At 48.6% G+C, this 19,988-nt stretch overlaps 1 protein-coding gene across 3 annotated transcripts in view; it reads right to left on the bottom strand.

The window, feature by feature from the left end:
* The window catches only part of ARHGEF26 (Rho guanine nucleotide exchange factor 26), a 159,273-nt gene extending 152,383 nt beyond the window's left edge, over nucleotides 1-6,890 (bottom strand). The window contains exons 1-2 of one of the 3 annotated variants that reach the window (XM_090055900.1): nucleotides 1,339-6,877; nucleotides 205-1,248 (exon numbers count right to left, since the gene is read on the bottom strand). In XM_090055900.1, the coding sequence (XP_089912026.1) occupies nucleotides 205-1,224 (1,020 nt within the window). In that variant the 5' untranslated portion in view covers nucleotides 1,225-1,248; nucleotides 1,339-6,877. Of the gene's footprint in view, nucleotides 1-204 lie in introns of all 3 variants that reach the window. The other 2 variants (XM_090055902.1, XM_090055901.1) reach the window with 2 other exon arrangements.
* Between the last annotated feature and the right edge of the window lie 13,098 nt (nucleotides 6,891-19,988).

Genomic DNA, 19,988 nt, shown 5'->3' with positions numbered 1-19,988 from the left:
GTAAACATCCTGGGTTTCAAATTAAGTGACCCCTTGAAAATACTGTTTTGATCCAAGTGGAACTGAAGAGATTTTAAATAACCATAGAGATTTTCAGAATCGACAAAAAAGTTGCTGACCATAAACAGAGCACTCAGAAAAACACAGCAAATCACACAATACCATTCAAGTTACTGCTTCAGTTTCATCCACCAGTCTACTCACCTTTATTCTTCCTAAGCTGGAAAACTTCTCCTTATCTTCCACCACTGCTTTGAGTAGAGGCTGGGACATTCTGTTTTTTTTCTTAAAATTTGTAGAGCTGTCAAAGTCAACGCCGCTCACAACTGCCCTGCGGTAGGAAGTAGATCTCAACCCTCGTCTCAGCGTTCCTAGACTATCCAAGTCACCTTCCGTTTCTTCATCGCCAGAGGCTACCAAAGGCACGTTAAGGTCCTCTACCATGCTGCGAACCTTCACAACTCTCTTGTTTGGCTCCAGGCTTGGGTTACTGAATTTGTTGGTCACTTTTATTTCCGAGGCCAGACTCTTAGGAATGATCTGCTGCCTGCCCACTTTGCGAGCAGCAGGGCTGTTTGTACTCAGAACGACGGAGGGCTGCTCTGAGACGGGGGTCTCGTTGGACGGCAGTCTCTGGAGCGTGGAGCTGAGCTCTGGAGGAGCTGTCTGGGACATCGAGGAAGGCCCCGGGGGTGACCGTCCAACCTGGTCGCAGTGGACCTGTACAATAGCTGGCACGCTGGTATCCGGGGAAGGAACATTTCCAGCAGGAGAGGACCCAGGGCTGGGCGGTAAGACAGCCTGGTCCTGTTCTGGGACTAGTGCTGGTTGCCTGGAGCTCCTCCGCGGACGACCCCCTGGGCTGTCCCGGGCGGGCAGGGCACCGTGAGGCCTGAAACTCAGGGAATGAGTGGAAACCAGCTTCAGCACCTGAGCGGGCGGGCCGGAGGGAGGGCCGGAGGGCTGGGCTCTGCACTCGGCAGCAGCCCGCGCTCCCACCGCCGAGGGAAGCACCAGGGGGCTGCGGGGGGCGAGGCGGCCGTCCGGGGGGGGCCCCGCGAGCTCCTCCACGGGGAAGTCGGTGACGAGGACCCCGCTGGGGCTCTGGTAGGACTGGGGGCGAGGTCTGCTCTTGGCCCGGAGCTGGGGCGCGGGGGCCGAGCGCCGCTTCCACAAGGGCGCCAGGCTGCGGGGCGGGAAGTCCACTTCGCTCTCCCCGTCCATCGCAGCCGGCGCCCTCCGCCGCGGCTGGGGCGGAACAAAAGCAGGAGCGGGGTCAGTGCCCGGCAGGTCGCCGCCCCCGGCCTCAGCCCCGCGCTCCCACCCCGCCGGACTCACCTCGTGCTCGTGGGGGACACCCCGCGGCCGCGGCCCCTCCCCACCTGCGGCCGCCGGCCCGCCCGCCCGCGCCCTGGCGCCTCCCCCGCAGCGCGGCCGAGCGCCGAAGGCAGCGGCCGCCTCCCAGCGGGCGCCCGCTGCAGCCCGAGGGCGCCGGGCCGGGCCAGGCCGGGCCGCCTGCTGCGCTCCCCGCCCCTGCGTGCGGGTAGGAAGGCGGCTGCGCCGGGGCAGGCTGGCTCCGGTGCCCGCACCGAGCGCTCCGCGCGTCTGTGGAGCTGCCTCCCGGGTGCCGGCCCCGTCTCCTGACCATCCCCACCTCCCCTGTGCCAGGTTGGAGCCCGTTCCCGCCTCCACCTGGGAATGCAGCTCCCGTAGCCGAGGGCCATGGCAAAGCTGGGACCCGGATCCTTTCCGTCAGGTCAGGGCCACTATAACCACGATCAAGTGTATAGTGAAGTAGCCCCAGGAGTGGGCTGTGGTACCACTGAAGCTCTAGGGCTTCCAGCCACTGTCCCCGTGGCTGCAAGGAAAAGGTTGCTGCCAAGCTGTTTCTTTGGCCTGGCAGGGATGGCGAATGACTCTTGGGTCCACTACGATTGCCTAAGCTGAGTGCATGTGTAAATCTGAAGGATCAGGGATCTCCACACTTTCCAAAGGAAATCAGGAAAGTGACAAGTGTTTGTGCTTTGTTGATGTAAGGCTTGATACTGATCCCCAACAAACTCGCTTTCACCTAAAGGTCTGTGGTTCATTTAAACCTGAGAAAACAAAGGCCTTGACCATGCTTGCACGTAAATTCTGGCCAGATGGGTAGATCCAGGAGTGGTGCAGTTGCAGCTTCTTAGTAAAGCTTCTAACTTCTTTTTAACTTGATAAAAATGTGCGTCATGTTATCTGTGACGATGCACCATGTAACAGGCAAACCAAGTTACGCTCAAGCACCTTGGGACAACACACCACACCATTTGCGTCTGTAGATATATTCATGGGCTCTGGTCGACATAAGCTCATATGTGTTTGCAGAATTGGGGATCTAGTGGTAATAAGAAATTCAGCCAAAGTAAAACAGCCACATTTCAAAATGCCCTGACAAGTGCTTCTAGTTATACTTGTGCAATCTCATGGATGGTTGCAATGAATTATACCTAACTCATGAATGTTTTGTTTCCTTTTGAAATTTAGTTTTAATCTATGCACAACCTGATTAAAAGTAGTATCCAGAAGTTACCATTGATTGTGTTTCAGCAATATGAACTAGAGCAGATCAGGGGTCTCAATTTAGTTCCTAATAGATGAGTATGTACATTGCATAACCATCTTCATTGTAACAGACTCTTGCTGGCAAGCTTCCTGTGCATTCTGAAAAGCCATGGGTTGAGTGTGCATGGCAAATGAAGTGTCATTTTACTACAAAAAGCAACTGCCTCCACTTCCATGTTGAGGGTAGTTTGAACAGTTCCAGCCTCCAAATCCTAACTGGGTTCACACAACAAATCTGTGGTCTCCATGAACGACAATCTAGCACTTTTCATGAGAAGAATGCAAATAAATGAAAAAAATATTTAAATGCCAAGCATGTTAAAAAAAAGTTGAAGGTTTTGTTTAAAAACCAACAATAACAAAAAACTATGTGTTTATAGCTAAACAGATAGACGCCAGTACCATCTCAAGTTCTGTCTGCATAGTGTATTTCGAATTTTGCAGAGGTGACTACTGACAGTGCTAAAGCCGGCCAAAGATGCACATAAATGCTTTCTTCCGACAGACTTGCCCTTTCTTCTAAAGAGGGAATCAGATTTGGCTAGCTCACATTCTTTTACTGTGTGCCAAAAACAGTTGGAACAAGGGTGGGAAGAGTAGAACTTTTCAGTAAGAAAAAAGGAAATAAACAGCAATTCTACTGGCAGTTTTTTATAAATTACGTAAGTGTGAAAGACTGCGGCTGTAATGATGTTGCAACTTTGATATGACTGGTACATAATACAACTTCAAGGGAAACAAAATTAAAACAAAATTCATAACTCATTCCTTAAGCACGTTCCTCCAGTGACTGTTTTACTCTTCTCCTACATGTTTTGACAACAAGACCTATGTCTTTAGGTTCTAGGACCTAGAGTTAAAGGCGGCTCAGGGCTCGAGGCATTTTAATTCCAGCAGTTCCTGGAGAGCCACTCTAATTAAAACACTTCACCATCATGTGTATTAGGCCCCCGTAGTTTAAAAAATGACTGCCTGACACTTTATCTAAACCTCATTCTATCAGGTTTAGTTAAAGTGCCCCAGCAGCCATTTTTAAACCTGCAGGGGCTCATACATGGCCATGCTGGAGCATTCTAATTAGAATGTGGAGCAGACTCGATTCTAATGAACCAGCACATGTATGGGCACCCGAAGTGTTCTTCATCAGAAAAGGTCTGGGGAACTGATCCTTTTTGAGGGATGGATTAGCATCAGGGTTCAGGGAAGAAATACTTTTCTGGCTACACCATACTTCCTCGTTGGCTTACCTGTTCTGTGCCAGTGTAATGGACGGAGAAGCCAAGACATACACCATCCCTGCATTTTTGGCCACATAGCAAAGGATCAAACCATTTTATTAGTAGAGATTCTCTCCAACCTACAGGGACAAGCAAGGCAGGAAGCTTACAGCCTTTATCCATTTACTCTCCCATGCGCTTTAATGTGTATTAGCCCATTAAAGCATCACCAAAAACAGTGCTGTTTAGCTAATGTGCATTAAAATAGGCTAATGTGCATTTTTCTAGTACCTCACAACGGAGGTACTAGATTTAATGTGTATTACCTAAAGCTTATTATTAAATGTGTAGACATACCCCTAGGCAGCTAGAGTGCCAAGAAGCCCCAAGGAAGCATCTCAATCAGATGTCCCAAGAGGAGGTATTCTTAAATGATGTGGTCAAAAAACATTAGCATTTGTCACTAACACAGTGAGTAAGTGATAACACGACATAAGTACAGAATACACTATATAATTAAATCGGTTTTCCTAATGTGATTTCTAAGTGGTTCATGCTATTGGAGCATTCACAAGATGATCACGGTTCATCCTCATCTATTTCTATTACAATAATCACAATTATATCTATTATATTTTCTTCTTCAGTTTTGTTAAAAGAACAAAGATTTATGCGAAATTAGAGGCTGTAACTAACAACAGCAGAAATCTGTATATGCAATCAATGTAGTAGTTCAGAATGCATCCAAATATATATACTCCATATTGACATAGTATATGAAACCCATACTGATTTGGTATCCCCTCAAACTTCTGAAAGAACTAAATTTCATACGTAAGTCTTATCTGTCTACAATGGATCTGAACTGGATCTTGAACTCTGAAGACTGGATCCAGATCACCGTGTTGTGATTTAGGTCCCCCTTCAATCTAGAGCTTTGGCATTGGTGCAAAATAAATGGGGAGCATACAATACTTGCCTCCTGTCTGTGGCTGTTAATCTTGGCCCTCACCCTCAGGTTTTCTGCCACACAGATTAGTTTTGAAACATTTGGGTCTGACACTGAGCTTAAGGAAACAGCTGAAATAGCTCCAGCCAACAAATACTTTGTTATACTTAACCCAGATTTCCATGCACCTGGCTAAAAGGGCACATTGCTTTCATTACCTGAGAGATGTGAACTTGATTTTGTCACAGGTTTTAACCTAAAAACTACAATACAAAAAGAGCTTTGATATGGAGACTTGGGCACCCAGCCAATCTATTCTACAACATGCAATAGTAATACAATATGGCAAATGCTTTGCTAAGTGGAGATCTGCCACCTAGCAACCATGTGGAAGTGTTTTCTTCAGTAGCCTGAAACCCACTACACAGATTTTAAAGAAGAAAGTGGGGGGAGGGCCGGAGAGAACTGCATGTCTGCTGTGTGCCTCTGTGATCCCGACAACTGCTGAATGAGGACTTGGTTCTTGGGAAAAGGACATGAAGACTGAGAGACCTGTTAGATTCTCAGACTTTGCTATCGAAAACTGAACTTGTTTTAAGAAAAAATGTTTACATTAAAAAGGAAGAACCCTACTTTAGAAAGAAATTTTACCCTGACATTTCTGAGGAAAGTCTGAACACTGATAATGATCATTATTGTTCTGAGAGAGAGAGAGAGAGATTTATTCAATATAAAATTGTTAGTGGTGATATGATTACTTTGAGAATGTCAACAACAAAGATAAAGGCAGATTTAATAACCAAATGGATTATGAAGGCCTCCTAATGGATCCTCCCCACAGATGCATCCAGAATTATGGAATAAGGAGGATAAAAAGCTACACTTAACCACATAAACTACATATTTCCTCACACAGGCTGAAATAAAGCCTGCTATTTAAGCATATGCCTAGGTTTAAGCATAGGAATATTCCCACTAAAGTCATCCCATTGATTCACCTGGCTTGAAGTTAGGAACATATTTAGAGCCGCACTTCAAGAGGGACATGGAGAACCTGGAGAGGGTCCAGAGGAGGCCACTCGTATGGTTGGGGGCCTCCCTGGCCAGCCCTATGAGAGGCTGAGGGACCTGAATCTCTTCAGTCTCCGCAAGAGGAGACTGAGGGGGGATCTTGTGGCTGCCTACAACCTTATGTGCCTGCCACCAGCAGGGACTCGGGGAAAGTCTGTTCACCAGGGCCCTCCCTTGGAGTCACCAGGAACAATGGCCACAAGCTGAGGGAGGATAAGTTTAGGTTAGATATTAGGAAGAACGACTTCACTGTAAGGGCGGCCAGAGCCTGGAATAGGCTTCCTAGAGAGGTGGTGCTCTCACCTTCCCTGGAAATCTTCAAGAGGGGACTGGACAGGCACCTGGCTGGGGTCTTATGACCCCTGCCAGCTGCCCATGGCAGGGGGTCGGATGATCTGTCTAGGTCCCTTCCAACTCATTGATTCTGTGATTTAGGCACCTGCCTGAATAGATGCTGTGGCAGAACAGCACAAACAGTAGAAACAGGTTTGCTACATTTCAAACCATTCTTTTCCACAGACCTCAAGTCCTGAATTCAAGTCATTTGACTGAAAAAAAAATCAAAACAAAAGAGTCATATTAAAACTATTTTAATATTAAAGTAAATATTATTTGTTCTAAGCCTTTGTAATGGGTGTGCCAAGGCTCTCTGAAACAGAATATAAACAAAAACATTAACAAGAACAAATAGGGCGTGTCCACACGAGCACACACGTGCCTCTTGCCCCACCTCAATCCCCTTTGAGGTGGGGTAACAGGCACACGCGGGAACAAAGAAATGTTTCCCGCGCTGCAAACTTGCAGCATGGAGAGAAAATTAGACCCCTCCAGGGGTCTAAAAAAAGCAAAGTATAAAAAAGCGGGGCAGGGCGCGGTCCCCTGACCATGCCCTGAGACAACCAGAGGCTGGGCCTTCCATAGAGATGCTCTGACTGCCAGAGTGTCTCTATGGTTGCCCCTCACCCTGGTGCTGAAACACCCAGCCGGCCAGGCCACGTGTTTCAGCACCAGGGCTCCGGTGCCAGTGAATAAGGGGTCGGAGGGGCTGGAGGGGGAAAGGGACTGTGGGGGGAACCCCCGGCAGCCACGCATACTCCCCAGCCCCCCCCCCTCCTGCCGCCAGTCCCCCTGAGGCCCCTGACCTCTTCCAGAGCTGTCCCATCCACCAGCCAGCCCCCCCAAAGCCCCCCCAAAACCCCCACCCCTACCCTTGGTTGCTACCAGCCCCCCCCGAACCTCCCGAGCCCTGCTGGGGCTCGCCCCTCCCTTCACCAGCCCCCTGAGAACCCCGGCCCCTGCCCTGTCCAGCCCCATCCCCCCGCCAGCCCCCCCATCCTTGCCCTCCCATACTTTAAAAAAAAACAAAAAAACCCCCGGCACTTACCAGCAGTTGGAGGTGCCTTGTGGCTGCCTGGGGGCCCCGCCTGCACAGTGCAGAGCAGGGTGACAGCCCCAGCAGCCCCAACCTGAGCCGTCCTGCCCCTCCACTGTCCTGTGCTGCCCGGGGGGCTCTGCCAGGAGGCCCCGGAGCCCCTCCACCCCTGCTTCTCAGGTAAGCAGAGGCTCTTTTTTTCCATTTTCTTTTCTTTTTCTGGTTTTTTTTTTTAAGTGATGGTGCCTGGGGTTGTGGGGGCAGCCTTGGGGGCCTGGGAGTGCAGGTTGGGGGTGCGGCTGGGTGGGGAAGCCATTGGGGGGGGTCTGGGGAAGTGGGGGCTTGGGGCTGAGAGGATTAGCCATTGGGGGCTCTGCAGCAGCTGGTGGGGGATAAGGCCAGGTGAGGCAGCAATTGGGGGGTTGGAGAATGTAGGCCTTGCAGGGGGGTGGTAGCACCTGTGGGGGCCATTTGGCCCCCATTGGGGGGGCCATACCCCTTGTGTGGGGGATGAACCCCCTGGGCCATACCCCTTGTGAGAGTCCCAAACCCCCTGTTGGGGGTATGAACCCCTTTGGGGGGGGGCCGAACCCTTTGTGTAGGGGACAAAACCCCTGTTGGGGGGCTGAATCCCCTGTTGCAGGAGTGTAGCTCTTGTGTGGGGGCTGAACCCTCTGGCGGAGGGGCTGAACTTCTTGTGTAGGGGCTGAACTCCATGTTGAGGGGCAGTAGCCCTTGTGTGGGGGACCAACGCCTTGTGTGGAGGCCATCACCCCATGGCAGGTCAACAAAATATGTATTCATGAATTCATGAAACCTGTATTTAGAGTTCACTTTATTATTATGATAAGAGACTTGCTTTAACACTTTAGATATATCATAGTTTCATAGTAGCTAGAGTCGGAAGAGACCTAGGTAGATCATCTAGTCCGACCCCCTGCCTTGGCAGGAAAGAGCACCGGGGTCAGATGACCCCGGCAAGGTGCTCATCTAACTTCCTTTTAAAAATCCCCAGGCTAGGAGCCTGCACCACTTCCCCTGGAAGCCAGTTCCAGGCCCTAGCCGCCCTGACTGTGAAGTAGCACCTCCTAATATCTAATCTAAACCTACCCTCCGCCTGCTTGTGACCGTTATTCCTGGTCACTCCTGGCAGCACATGGGGGAACAGGGACTCCCCCAATACCTGCTGATCCCCCCGACCAGTTTGTAGCAGGCCACAAGGTCCCCCCTTAACCTTCTCTTGTGGAGGCTAAACAGGTTCAGGTCCCGTAGCCTCTCCTCATAAGGCCTGCCCTGCTGACCCCTGATCATACGAGTGGCCCTCCTCTGGACTCTTTCCATATCGTCCACGTCCCTCTTGAAGTGTGGCGCCCAGAACTGGACGCAGTACTCCAGCTGCGGCCTGACCAGCGCCGCATAGAGGGGGAGGATCACCTCCCTGGACCTGCTCGAGATGCATCTGTGGATGCATGACAGGGTACGGTTGGCCTTCTTGACTGCCTCCCCACACTGCCGGCCCATGTTCATTGTGGAGTCAATGACGACTCCAAGATCCTTTTCCATCTCCGTGCTGGCAAGAGGGGAGTTCCCCAACCTGTAAGTGTGGTGCCGGTTCTTCCTCCCCATGTGCAACACCTTGCACTTATCAGTGTTAAACCCCATCCTATTCTCATCCGCCCACCGTTGCAACCTGTCAAGGTCAGCTTGTAGCCTATTGCACCCTTCTAGTGCACCCACATCCCCCCACATCTTAGTGTCATCAGCAAACTTGAACAGGGTGCTTTCTACCCCCTCATCCAAGTCACTGATGAAGATGTTGAACAGTGCGGGCCCGAGGACCGAGCCCTGCGGAACCCCACTGCCCACGTCCTTCCAGGTCGAGAAGAACCCATCCACTACCACCCTCTGGGTGCGGCCCTCCAACCAGTTAACGACCCATTTGACTGTGTGGGCATCGACACCACAGTCTCCCAGCTTTTTGATGAGGACAGGGTGAGAGACAGTGTCGAAAGCCTTCAGGAAGTCCAGAAAGACTACATCCACAGCAACCCCTGCGTCTAATGATTTGGTGACCTGATCGTAAAAGGCCACCAGGTTGGTCTGACAAGACCTGCCACTGATGAACCCATGTTGGTTGCCCCTGAGCATGCATTCCCCCGCAAGGCCCTCCTGGATGTGTGCCAGGATAATTTTTTCAAAGAGCTTACCCGGGATTGAGGTAAGACTAACTGGCCTGTAATTTCCCGGGTCCTCTTTTTTTCCCTTTTTGAAGATAGCGACCACATTGGCCCTCTTCCAGTCCTCCGGCACCTCACCAGAGCACCACGAGTGCTCATAGAGCCGCACCAGGGGTCCCGCAATGACCTCAGCCAGTTCCTGTAGAACCCTAGGGTGAAGATCGTAGGGACCAGCGGACTTGAACATGTCCAGCCTCTCCAGAAGTACCCTAACTAACTCCTCGCTAACCCCTGGCCCAGGCGTGTCTCTCCCGGGGCCCGAGGGGGGCCCAGCAGGGAGGTGGCTGAACTGGTCCCTACTTAGGAAGACAGAGGCAAAGAAATCGTTAAATATGTTAGCTTTGTCATCTGGCATGATGACTAAGTTGCCCATCGTGTCCTGCAGGGGCCCCACATTACCCGGGACCCTCTTTTTACCCCCTATGTATTTGAAGAAGGACTTCTTATTGTCCTTAATCCGGGAAGCTAGTCCTATCTCCATCTCTGCCTTGGCCTTCCTGACTGCCCCCCTACATCCTCGGGCGACTGTAACATAGTCCTTCTTGGTGATGACCCCATCCCTCCATTGGGTGTATGCCTCCCTTTTAGCAAGGAGACATTCCCGGATGCTCCTAGCGAGCCATGGGAGTTTATGTGCCCTCCTGCTCCCTTTGACCCTTGTTGGGATTACCTCGTACCTGTTCTCCAGATGGACCTCCGCTGGCAGACTGTTCCAGACCTTGGGGGCTCAGACAGTAAAGAAATTCTTCCTTGTGTCCAGCCTTAATTGGTCTCACAGTAGTTTATGACCGTTTAACCTCGTCATCCCTTGGGGCGCTCTGGTGAACAAATGTTCCCCCAGATGCTGGTGGTCACCCCTGATAAACTTATAGGTGGCCATCAGATCACCCCTGAGCCTGCGCTTTTCCAGGCTAAAGAGCCCCTTGGCTCTCAGCCTGTTGTCATAAAGTCTGTTTTCCTGACCTCTGATCATGCGCGTGGCTCTTCTCTGGACTCTCTCAAGCTTCTCCACATCCTTTTTGAATTGTGGAGCCCAAAACTGGACGCAGTACTCCAGCTGCGGCCTCACCAAGGCCGAGTACAAGGGGAGAATGACGTCCCGGGATTTGCTTGAGAAGCATCTATGGATGCAAGCCAGCGTTTTGGTCGCTTTACTGGCCGCAGCATCGCATTGCAGGCTCATGTTCATTTTGTGGTCAATGATGACCCCCAAGTCTCTTTCTTCCATAGTGCTAGCCAGTGTAGCACTGCCAAGCCTGTAAGGATGCTGCAGGTTTTTCTTCCCAAGGTGGAGAACCTTGCATTTTTCGGTGTTAAACACCATCGGGTTCTCATCCGCCCATTTGCTGAGACCTGCCCAGGTCAGCCTGGATCACCCGCCTTTCATGATAACTTACTTGGTAAGGAAATAGATGAAAGGAGAAGCAAAATTAATTTTCTGAAAATTATTTTTAAAATATGCAACATTAACACACGGAACTGCGAAAGTATGATTAGCAAATGAATTTTCTGTTCCATTTTTAAATTTGGGGTACTTTTCGCTTCATATTCTGTAGGTGAGTTATGCTTCTGTTTCAGTGTAATTTATTTTTCCTGCTTCTGACCCACGTAATGTGTTGTGTTTCCCCATTTTTGGTGGGAAGTGAAACAAGGTGATGTGTTTGTACACAAGATGAGCACACTTTTGTCCTTTTTTGAGAAACATTCCATTTCACTAATTTTCATTTTTGTGTTTTTTCATGTTGGCCTTTTTTCAATTTTTGTTTTGCTTGGATTATGTCATGTATAAGAATTTCATTTTTTTTTACTTTTATCTGTTTGCAAATGCAGTTGTCTCTTTTCCATATTTTGCTTTTTCCCTTATATGGGTGCATCCACACATGCAAACACATGCTCTTGCAGAAGCTCAAATAGAAGTGGTGCAAATTTGAGCTGGGGCTTTTTGCACTTTGTTGTGGAGAAAATTGTGCCACTAGGGGTAAAATAACCCTGCCTGGCTCCTACCGGATCATCAGCCAGGGGGAGCTAGAGCCCGGGGCCAGCACCTGTCCTGGCCACAGCAGTATAAAAAGCTGCCCCGGCAAGTAGGTCACGGATACCAGCTCTCAGGAGCTTCTAGGGCCCAGCCAACTGGTACCTGGGGACACTACCTCTTGTGCCAGCTGGACTGCTGAAGCAGCCCTGAAAGTTCCCTGTACCCTCTACCCACTGCAGCAGTTTGGAACTGGGGGCTGCTGTCTGGCTGTGACCTGCTGTGCACCTGCCAGACTCGGATGGGGACTGTAGAGCCAGTAGAGGCATCTGCCCCACTGGGCCAGCTGCCAGTGGACTGCGGTTGCAGGGTTGGATTTTGTGCCCCCTGCCATTTGTGCCCCCTGCCCGGGCACGTGGGCAGCTATCAACCTGAAGATGTTCTGGGTGTGGTGGCCTGCTTTGAACTGTCAAAGCATGTCCTCTTGGCCCCAACTGGCCAGGAGGTCAGCCACAGCCAGCTGGGTCTAAGGTGCCAGCTCTGAGCAGGCAGGGTCCTGCCACTGGCCTCCCTAGCAGGAATTCTGGTGTTCCCTATTGGAAAACTGAAAAATCCCTGATTAAAAAAAAAATTCCAAAATCACTCTCTAAAATACCCCCAAACCCATGTTCCTCCACAAGTAAAACAAAAGACCACTATAAAAAGAGAGAGAGAGCATGACAGCGAGAGAGTGAGAGCGATTGTTGGACAATGTTTTATTGGGGGGGCAGGGACTGGGGACTCCTGCACCTGTCCTGTAGGTATCCGCCTTAGGACCCTGGAGGAACGGGTGCAGAGGCTCCTGGAGGAGGTTAGCAGGCTGAGGGGAATCCGTGAGGCAGAGGAGGAAATTGATAGGTATTTTCTTTCTCTGCAGGGTGGTACGACCGAGGAGAGGGCAGACCGGGATGAGCCCTCCACTGTTGAGTGGCAGACGGTCTCCCGTGCCAGGCACCTACTCTGACCACCTTCAAGAGCAAATTGTATGCTTATCTTGCTGGGATCCTATGACCCCAGCTGACTTCCTGCCCTTTGGGTGGAGGACTGGACTTGATGATCTTCCGAGGTCCCTTCCAGCCCTAATGTCTATGAAATCTATGAAATCATACAGTGTAATAGAGTTTGTGTTGCATTAACATGGGGCTGTCCAATGTAAGGGGCAAAGGTCCACACACCCTGTGAGCTGCACGAACGAGAACTGGATTAGGGTGAGCCAAAGACACCCAAGTTGCTCACTGCACTGTGCATTCATGCAGGCAGCATGCTGCCACCTCCCCTGCACTACTGCGTGGCACACTTGCACAACCCTAGACTTACCTTCCACTCTCTTTGCTACATGTCACAGTGCCCTGCTCCCTTGGTTGGAGACTGGAAGTAGCAGCTGGAGGAAGTAGGGGAAACCTGGAGTCTCTGGCTGTTATTACAGCTGGAGCAATGCAGGACCCTGAAGGTCCCAGTATAACCCCTTGTGGGTCACATGCAGCCTACAAGAATAAATTTCAACAAAATAAAAAATAATACAGTAAAACAAATTAAAATTCTACCAATTAAAATGCATATATATTCAAATAAGAGAAAGATTCAAATCTTAAAGGAGGGAAAAAAGGAAACATGATAAGTAAGAGTTAACACTAACTTTGAATAGGAAAAGCTTAAAGGAGCTTTCTAAAAGTGACAAGACATTAAATCAGATAGATTTCAGTGGACAATGAGTTACATACCATGGGGCCCATCACAGTAGAAGTGCAATTGCCTGCCAACTTTGCTTGTTAAGATGGAAACTTTATACAACTTGAGATGTGTGAGTGCAGCTACCTGTCAATAAAATGCTCAAGGAGTAGTTCCAAAGTAACATGGGCCAATTCTTTTAGGTCTTTAAAAGAAAGACTAGGTACAATTTAAATCCAATCCAATATTTTTTAGCTGCCTTGAAGGATGTAGGACTGATACAATGAGCTTGTTCATGAAGGGTGCTTGGCATTCCAGCCATGAGCTACCCCTCCAGAGAAGCTAAACTGTAAGCATCTGTGTAGTTCTTACAGACTTCAATAAAATGACTAATAATGTAATAAAAACCAATGGCTGGAAGGTAAAGCCAAACAAATGCAAATTGGAAATTAGGAACATTTTTTCTTTTTTTGTAATCAATGAGGCTGATTGACCATTGGAACAAATTATTAAAGGACATGGTAGAGAGCAGTTTAAACCAAGAACTGGCCTTTCTGCAAGATATTCTTTATCTAAAAGTTATTGAGCAAGTATAATGGAATGACACTGTATGGGGTGAATCTTCTCTTATGTTTAATGTTAAATAGGTCCTCAAGGGCTTTCCTAGGTCAGGGCCAGAGCACACAGCATCCTGCAGGATCAGCCCAATGTGATGGTGATTAGCCAGTGAGAAGGCAGGGTAGATATACACCTTTCAGACTAAGATATATCTAGAGAGAGCACTGGTGCTCAATCACTAGCTTGCAGGCCAGATCAGACCCACAGAACCACTCTATCTAGCCCACAGGGTTCCCTATGAAGCCAAAATTTGACTGTGGTGGAACGGTGGCAATGATAATTGTCACTCCCTTACTGACAATTTTCTGGACCTATGGGGGAGCCCTGTGGGCTGAATAGAGAGGCCCTGAGTGCTAGATTGGGTGTATCAAGCTGAGCAGAGGTGGTGCAGCCTGGCAGTGTGGACTGGGCCCAGGAGAGGCAGCTCAAGGTCTAATCCTGTGGCACAACCTGATCCAGTAGTGCAGGGCCCTCTAGACATGGTATAGGCCCACGGGCAGTGTGGGGCCGAGAGGAGGCAAAGCATGGCCCAGAGGAGGTAATGCAGGGCTGAACAGAGGCAGCATAAGCAGAGGAAGTATCAGCCCAATCTGGCAGCTCAGAGCCAAGTGGAGGTGGCGTGGGAACCAATTGGGCCTGTGGATCAGCCCCATGCCACTCATCCAACCTGTGAGACCAGGAGATTGAATGCCGCTGATACAGAATGCCACTGATACAGATATATTACAAATAAATATCTCTTATTTAGTTAGTCTGTAAAATACATATCTATTCTTCCTTCTGCCTGACTTCAGAATAACATGGCTAACTACCTCTCTCAGATAAACCAATGAGCCACTGCATTTTCAGCAAGTTGAATTATGAAACTAAGAGCCCTAAAAGAATAAATTTACAAAAACTGAACTTGATCATCACATGGATATGCATTGCTTTTGTAATGTCATCACAGGATTTGTGGCAAGGAATTAAAAGAAACAGATTTCAATAGGGAGTGACTTACAATAAATAGCGTCCAACAAATTCCTGATACCAGCTATGGGATTTACAGACATAGCATCAGAAATATTTTTAAATAGTTCTTGTTATCAGTGAGATTTGGGACAACTAGAATAGTATCATCTTGTCTTAACAGTAATGCCACTTAAGAATTTGCAAATGAAAAACCTAGATAGAGAATCAGAAAGTTTGCAACATTGTATATGTTGATCTACATAACTGTGAAAAAGTCAGGTTTAATGTTAAGAATTAAATAATCTATTAAGTATAAGAATTACCACATGGATGTTCCTACTTCATTATTCAAACTAAATGTCTGCTACTCTTAGGACTGCAGAGCTACCTTAGATATGGAAGAGTAAGGTCTGTTCATTTACGAAGTTGGTTAAAATCAGTAAAACTATATTGATTCATTCCAGCTGAATCAGTAATTTCTAGTCAGTAATATTACTTGTATTCTGTCCATTTTTTCATATTATGTGTCACAACACAATTCTTAGTTGTCAACATATATTAAAAAATTGAAGTTGACCCTGAGTTTTAATCTCAGAATCTTTAATGTAGTTGATAGTGCATGAAAGTAAAACGAAGATACCTAGATTTTCAAATTAAATCAGGTCCCTCACAGACACTAATTATATTCAGGCAGTTATAAATTCCAGAACACTTACTGGATCTGGCATCCTATAATTATTCAGAATGCTATAGGACCTTTGGGCATGGAAAGAAAAATTACCTTAAAGTTGCCTTAAATAAATAGCTGGCATCAGATAAGTGATTATTATTGTATGTGAATTATTTGGTATATTCTCTTCCATTTATTATCCACATGTACCAAACATGCCTAAACACAATATGTTCTTCCAGATCAATTCTGTATGTACTAAGTGCTTAACTTAAACAGCATATGGATGTTGACATGAATTGTTAACTCAGTGATGTGCATTTTTCTGTGTAGAAGTTGAGAGGACAACATCTCATATGCTGATTATTTTTGCATAAAATGCTTTATGCCTCCACAATACTTACACTCAGTGCTATTTGTATCTGCTTTTAACTAGATGGACAAAATAATTACATAATAATGTTCATTATAATACAATTATTAGAACTAGGTACAGACATTCAAAAAGCCAGAGGCTGAATCCATTCAATCTTTGCAGGTTAGTCTAAACTGCATAACTTGAACTGAGAAGCAAGTGAACAGACTTTCACTTTCAATTCCAGAAATGCTGTCACATCCTTGCAGTGGCTCAGGCCAGAAGCTGGAAGGTGCTAGAGCATACCTCCCTGCCTGCCAGCCACTGCCAAAGGGAAGGGAGGTTGCTCCAAGGCTTTTACCCCCTCCCTCCTCAAGCAGAAGGGGCATGGCCAGGCCCTAGTCTGGGGCTAGCATGCTGAGGCGAAGGGGAGGAGGATTTAAACCCTCCTCTATGGCCCACATGGGACCCAGCCTGGGGCCAACAGTGAGCGGGGGGGGACCCCTGCCTGGGCTACCATGCTGAGGGGAGGAAGGTGGGGCTAAACCCCATCCCTGACCAGCAAAGGACCCCAATCAGTGTGTGCCTGGTGGGAGGGGTGGGGCATCCCCTGCCAGGCTTTTGCCCCCCTCCTCCCTGCTTTGAGGGAAGTCCCTGCCAGGCTTTTGCTTCCCCCTGGCCACTTAAGGGGAGAGGAAGGCAGCTCCTACCAAGGTTTTGCTTTCCTTACTCCCTGCTTGAGTGGAGGGAAAGGTCCACAGCCATGCCCCACCCAGGGCCAACAGGCTGAGGGGGAGAGACGGGGGTTTAACTCCCCCCTCCCTGGCTGCACAGGACCCAACCAGATCTGCTTGGGCAGGGGGGAGAGGAGGGGGAAACAGCTCCTGCCAGGCTTCTGCCCCCCACTCCCTGCACGAGTGGGGGAGAGCGCTGCCAGGGTTTTGCCTCCCCCTGCCCAAGTAGATCTGGCTGGGGTCCCATGAGAGCATGGTAGGGGGTTTAACCCCCCCCTTCCTCCATTACCCCAGCATGCTGCCCTGGGGCTGAGGCATGGCCACACCCTCACTTTCTGCTTGAGTGAGGAAGTGACAAATGCCTGGCAGGGGCTGCCCCACAACTCTGTCAAGTGGGGAGCAGGGGAGGGGCAGAAACCTGTCAGGGGTCCCATGTGGATCAGGGATAAACCTGCTTATTGCCTCCTGAGCATGCAAGCCACAGGCTAGGGAGTGGCCACCTCCCCACCTCCTTCCGCTTGAGTGAGGAGGGAGAAAACCCTGGCAAAGACTGCCCTCTCCCCCTGCTCAAGCAGTGAATGGGGGGCACAGAAGTGTGGCAATGTACCCCCACTGGCCATGGAGGAGGTTTACTCCTCTCCCCCGACCTCAGCCTGCCAGCTTCAGGCTGGGGTGTAGATACAACCCCCCACCCCTACTCCACTTGTGCAAGGAGTGAGGGGCAGGTCAAAAGCCTGACAGAGGCTGCCTGCACCAGGCAAACTTTGCCTAAAGTCTGGAATGAAGGAGGGGAATAAAGGAGGGGGTGTTAATCCATCTCCCTCCCCACTTCAGCATGTGCACCCCAGGTCAAAGTGTGGCCATGTCACCTGCTCTCCAGTTGAATGGGGTGGGGAATGGGGGCCTGACACAGGTTTCCCGCCCCAAGGCAAACTCCAGCTGGGGTCTGGGGCCTCCTTCCCCTTTGGCTCAGAGTGCTGTCCCAGTGTTTGCCCACATTCCCTACCCCCGCTGCTGGAGTAGCAAGTGAGGAAAAGCCAGGCAGGGGTTGCTGCACTCCTGCCAAGCAGACCCCAGATAGGGTCCTAAGCAGGTGGGAGAGGGGGATTTAAACCCCTCTCCCTCCCCTCTGCCTCAGTGTGATGGCCCCCTCTGATGCCTGGCCACATCCTTGCCCCCTCTGCTCAAGGGAAAAGCCAGGCAGGGGCTGTTCTGCCTCAGCGGGGGTCCTGTGTGGGCGGAGGAGGGAGCTTAAAGCCCCCTCTCCCCCTGCCTCATTCTGATAGGCTGGCCATGCCCCCTGCTCCAGCAGCAAGCAGGGAAAAAGCCTGTGAGGTGCTACTCTGCCCCCAGCAGACGGACCCTGGCTGTGGTCTGGAGCTGGGATTTTCACCCCCTTCTCAGCCAGCGATAGTGCTCAAGATAGGGAGCAGAGGGGTGGAGCCACCCTAGCTCCACTGGAGCAGACAGTATTGCCCAGCCCAGAGCTGCAAAGCATCCTGGGATCTGGGGTGGCTGTGATTTAACTTGAACGAGGAAGGGGTCTGGCAAAGAAGTTCCATAAACTGGTTTGACCTAAATCAGTTAAGTCTAATACTGCATACAACCAGGTTTATCTTAAACAAGTTTCAGCCATTTTCAAATTGGTTTATGTGCACTGAACTTCTGGTCTATTATAGATTTAAACTGGTTTCTGATCACTTAAACTGATTATATGTATCTTCTGTCCTTAACCTAGAAATGTTAGGTCTATCATCTCTTATGTCTATGTGAATACAATGGAGCTTGACTTTCATTGCTATTTAGATGCAAATAAGAAATGGATAATGTCTCAGGATAATGACCAATAAGAAACACTGAAATAAAGATAGAACTTATGTTGTTTATAAGTTTTGATTTTAATACTTTTGCTAATTCCTTGAATAAAGAACTATGTTCTTTAAAATAAATATGTAAATAATTGTATGTAACTTTGTAGGAAGATATTTATCTTTGTAGAAAGATGGGGCCATTATTTCTGGTAAAGACCCTATGAAAGAGTGAAAGACAATTTAAAAATTCTGAGACTCTCACACAAATTCTCCAAGTTATCATGGAGTTGGCATTTTTCTTTGTCTTGCCATGGTGTTTGCTGGCACATAGCTGTATAACTCTACAAATGGCCCAAGAACTTCAGGAGTATGTTGCAACTTAGGGCATTCACAGAGGATGTCATGATACCACAGTTCCACATCCTATTCATGTTATGGAATAAGAACCTGTGAGAATGAACAATAATAGTACCAATGATAATTCTGGTGGGTATGCCATGAGATATACCATTTTGGATGATATCCCATACTCATGACTACCTCCCAACCAATCATGCCCCTAAAACATGCAGAGCTATACAGATGTGCCGCAGAAAGTCTGGGTCCTGGTTATGGGCAATTGGTGCTTCTGGAGTCTGGGGAGGCACACGCAGAAGCCACTGACTGTGTCAGTGGCAGGGATGGAGCTGGCAAGTATCTGCAGATGCCAGCAATGGCGTCAACGACGGGGGCAGATCTGGTAAGCTCCCACAGATGCCACCGGCAGTGTCAGCAGCGGAGGCAGAGCTGTTGAACAGATGGTACCGGCAGTGTCAGCTGTGAGGTTGGCCCTGTTCGGGGGGGACATTCCCCCATGTGCCTCCCCTACCAGTCGCCTATGGTCTAGGTGACAAGTCATGTAAGCTCCTCACTCTACTCCCTACCTGCCAACCTTCCACTAGATGGAATCTTCATCTTCATTTTAACTCACCCATGCCTAAAGAGAGGCAGAATGGAATTGTTCTAAGGAGAAATGTTCAATTGCTTTTGATCTACAAACAATTAATAGTATATTTAATTAGGATCCACAATTTGTGTTTATACAAATTGCTACTGAAATTACATACAACATATTTTATTCTTTTTAAAAAATCCTTGACACTGACAAGCTTTTCACAGTCATCCAAAAAAAGGGCTGACTATCCTCAGAAGATTAGCATGCATGAGTGAATAAGACTCCCACTTTCTCACCAACATCTCACCACAGGAACAGGGATGACAGAGGTCACTACAAACTTAACAAAAATAAGGCATAAATGTGAGGCATCCAGACCACTGGTGAAATACTTCTGTTAGCACTTTCTTCACTCTGTCAGGGACATTAACCTCTAGGGAGCCCTCCTGCGGTGGGAGCTGAATATTACTAAAGGGTACGCTTGTCAAATGCAATAGCATAGGTGTTCTAAGGCACGCTCAAGAAATATATTCATACACTGAACAGTATATAGTGAATAGAAAGGGAAAGACCCTCATAGGCCTCAAAGTTTTCACTTTTGTATGAATGCAGACTGTGAGCAACCTTACTGTGAGGGCTAGTTAGCTCTGGGAAACCTGGTACGTCAAAAACTACGTTTTGCTACTATTAGGATTTCCTCGTAAATGTTTCTCTTTCAACTGCCCAAAGACTAATCAAGAAAGCTATTATACTATGCAATAGTAAATTAAAGGTGAATGGTGGTACTATCCT

Source organism: Crocodylus siamensis, chromosome 6 (genome assembly GCF_052110815.1).
Source record: "Crocodylus siamensis isolate JL-2025a chromosome 6, ASM5211081v1, whole genome shotgun sequence".
NCBI lineage: Eukaryota > Metazoa > Chordata > Crocodylia > Crocodylidae > Crocodylus > Crocodylus siamensis.
This window is presented reverse-complemented; position numbering and strand designations above follow the sequence as displayed.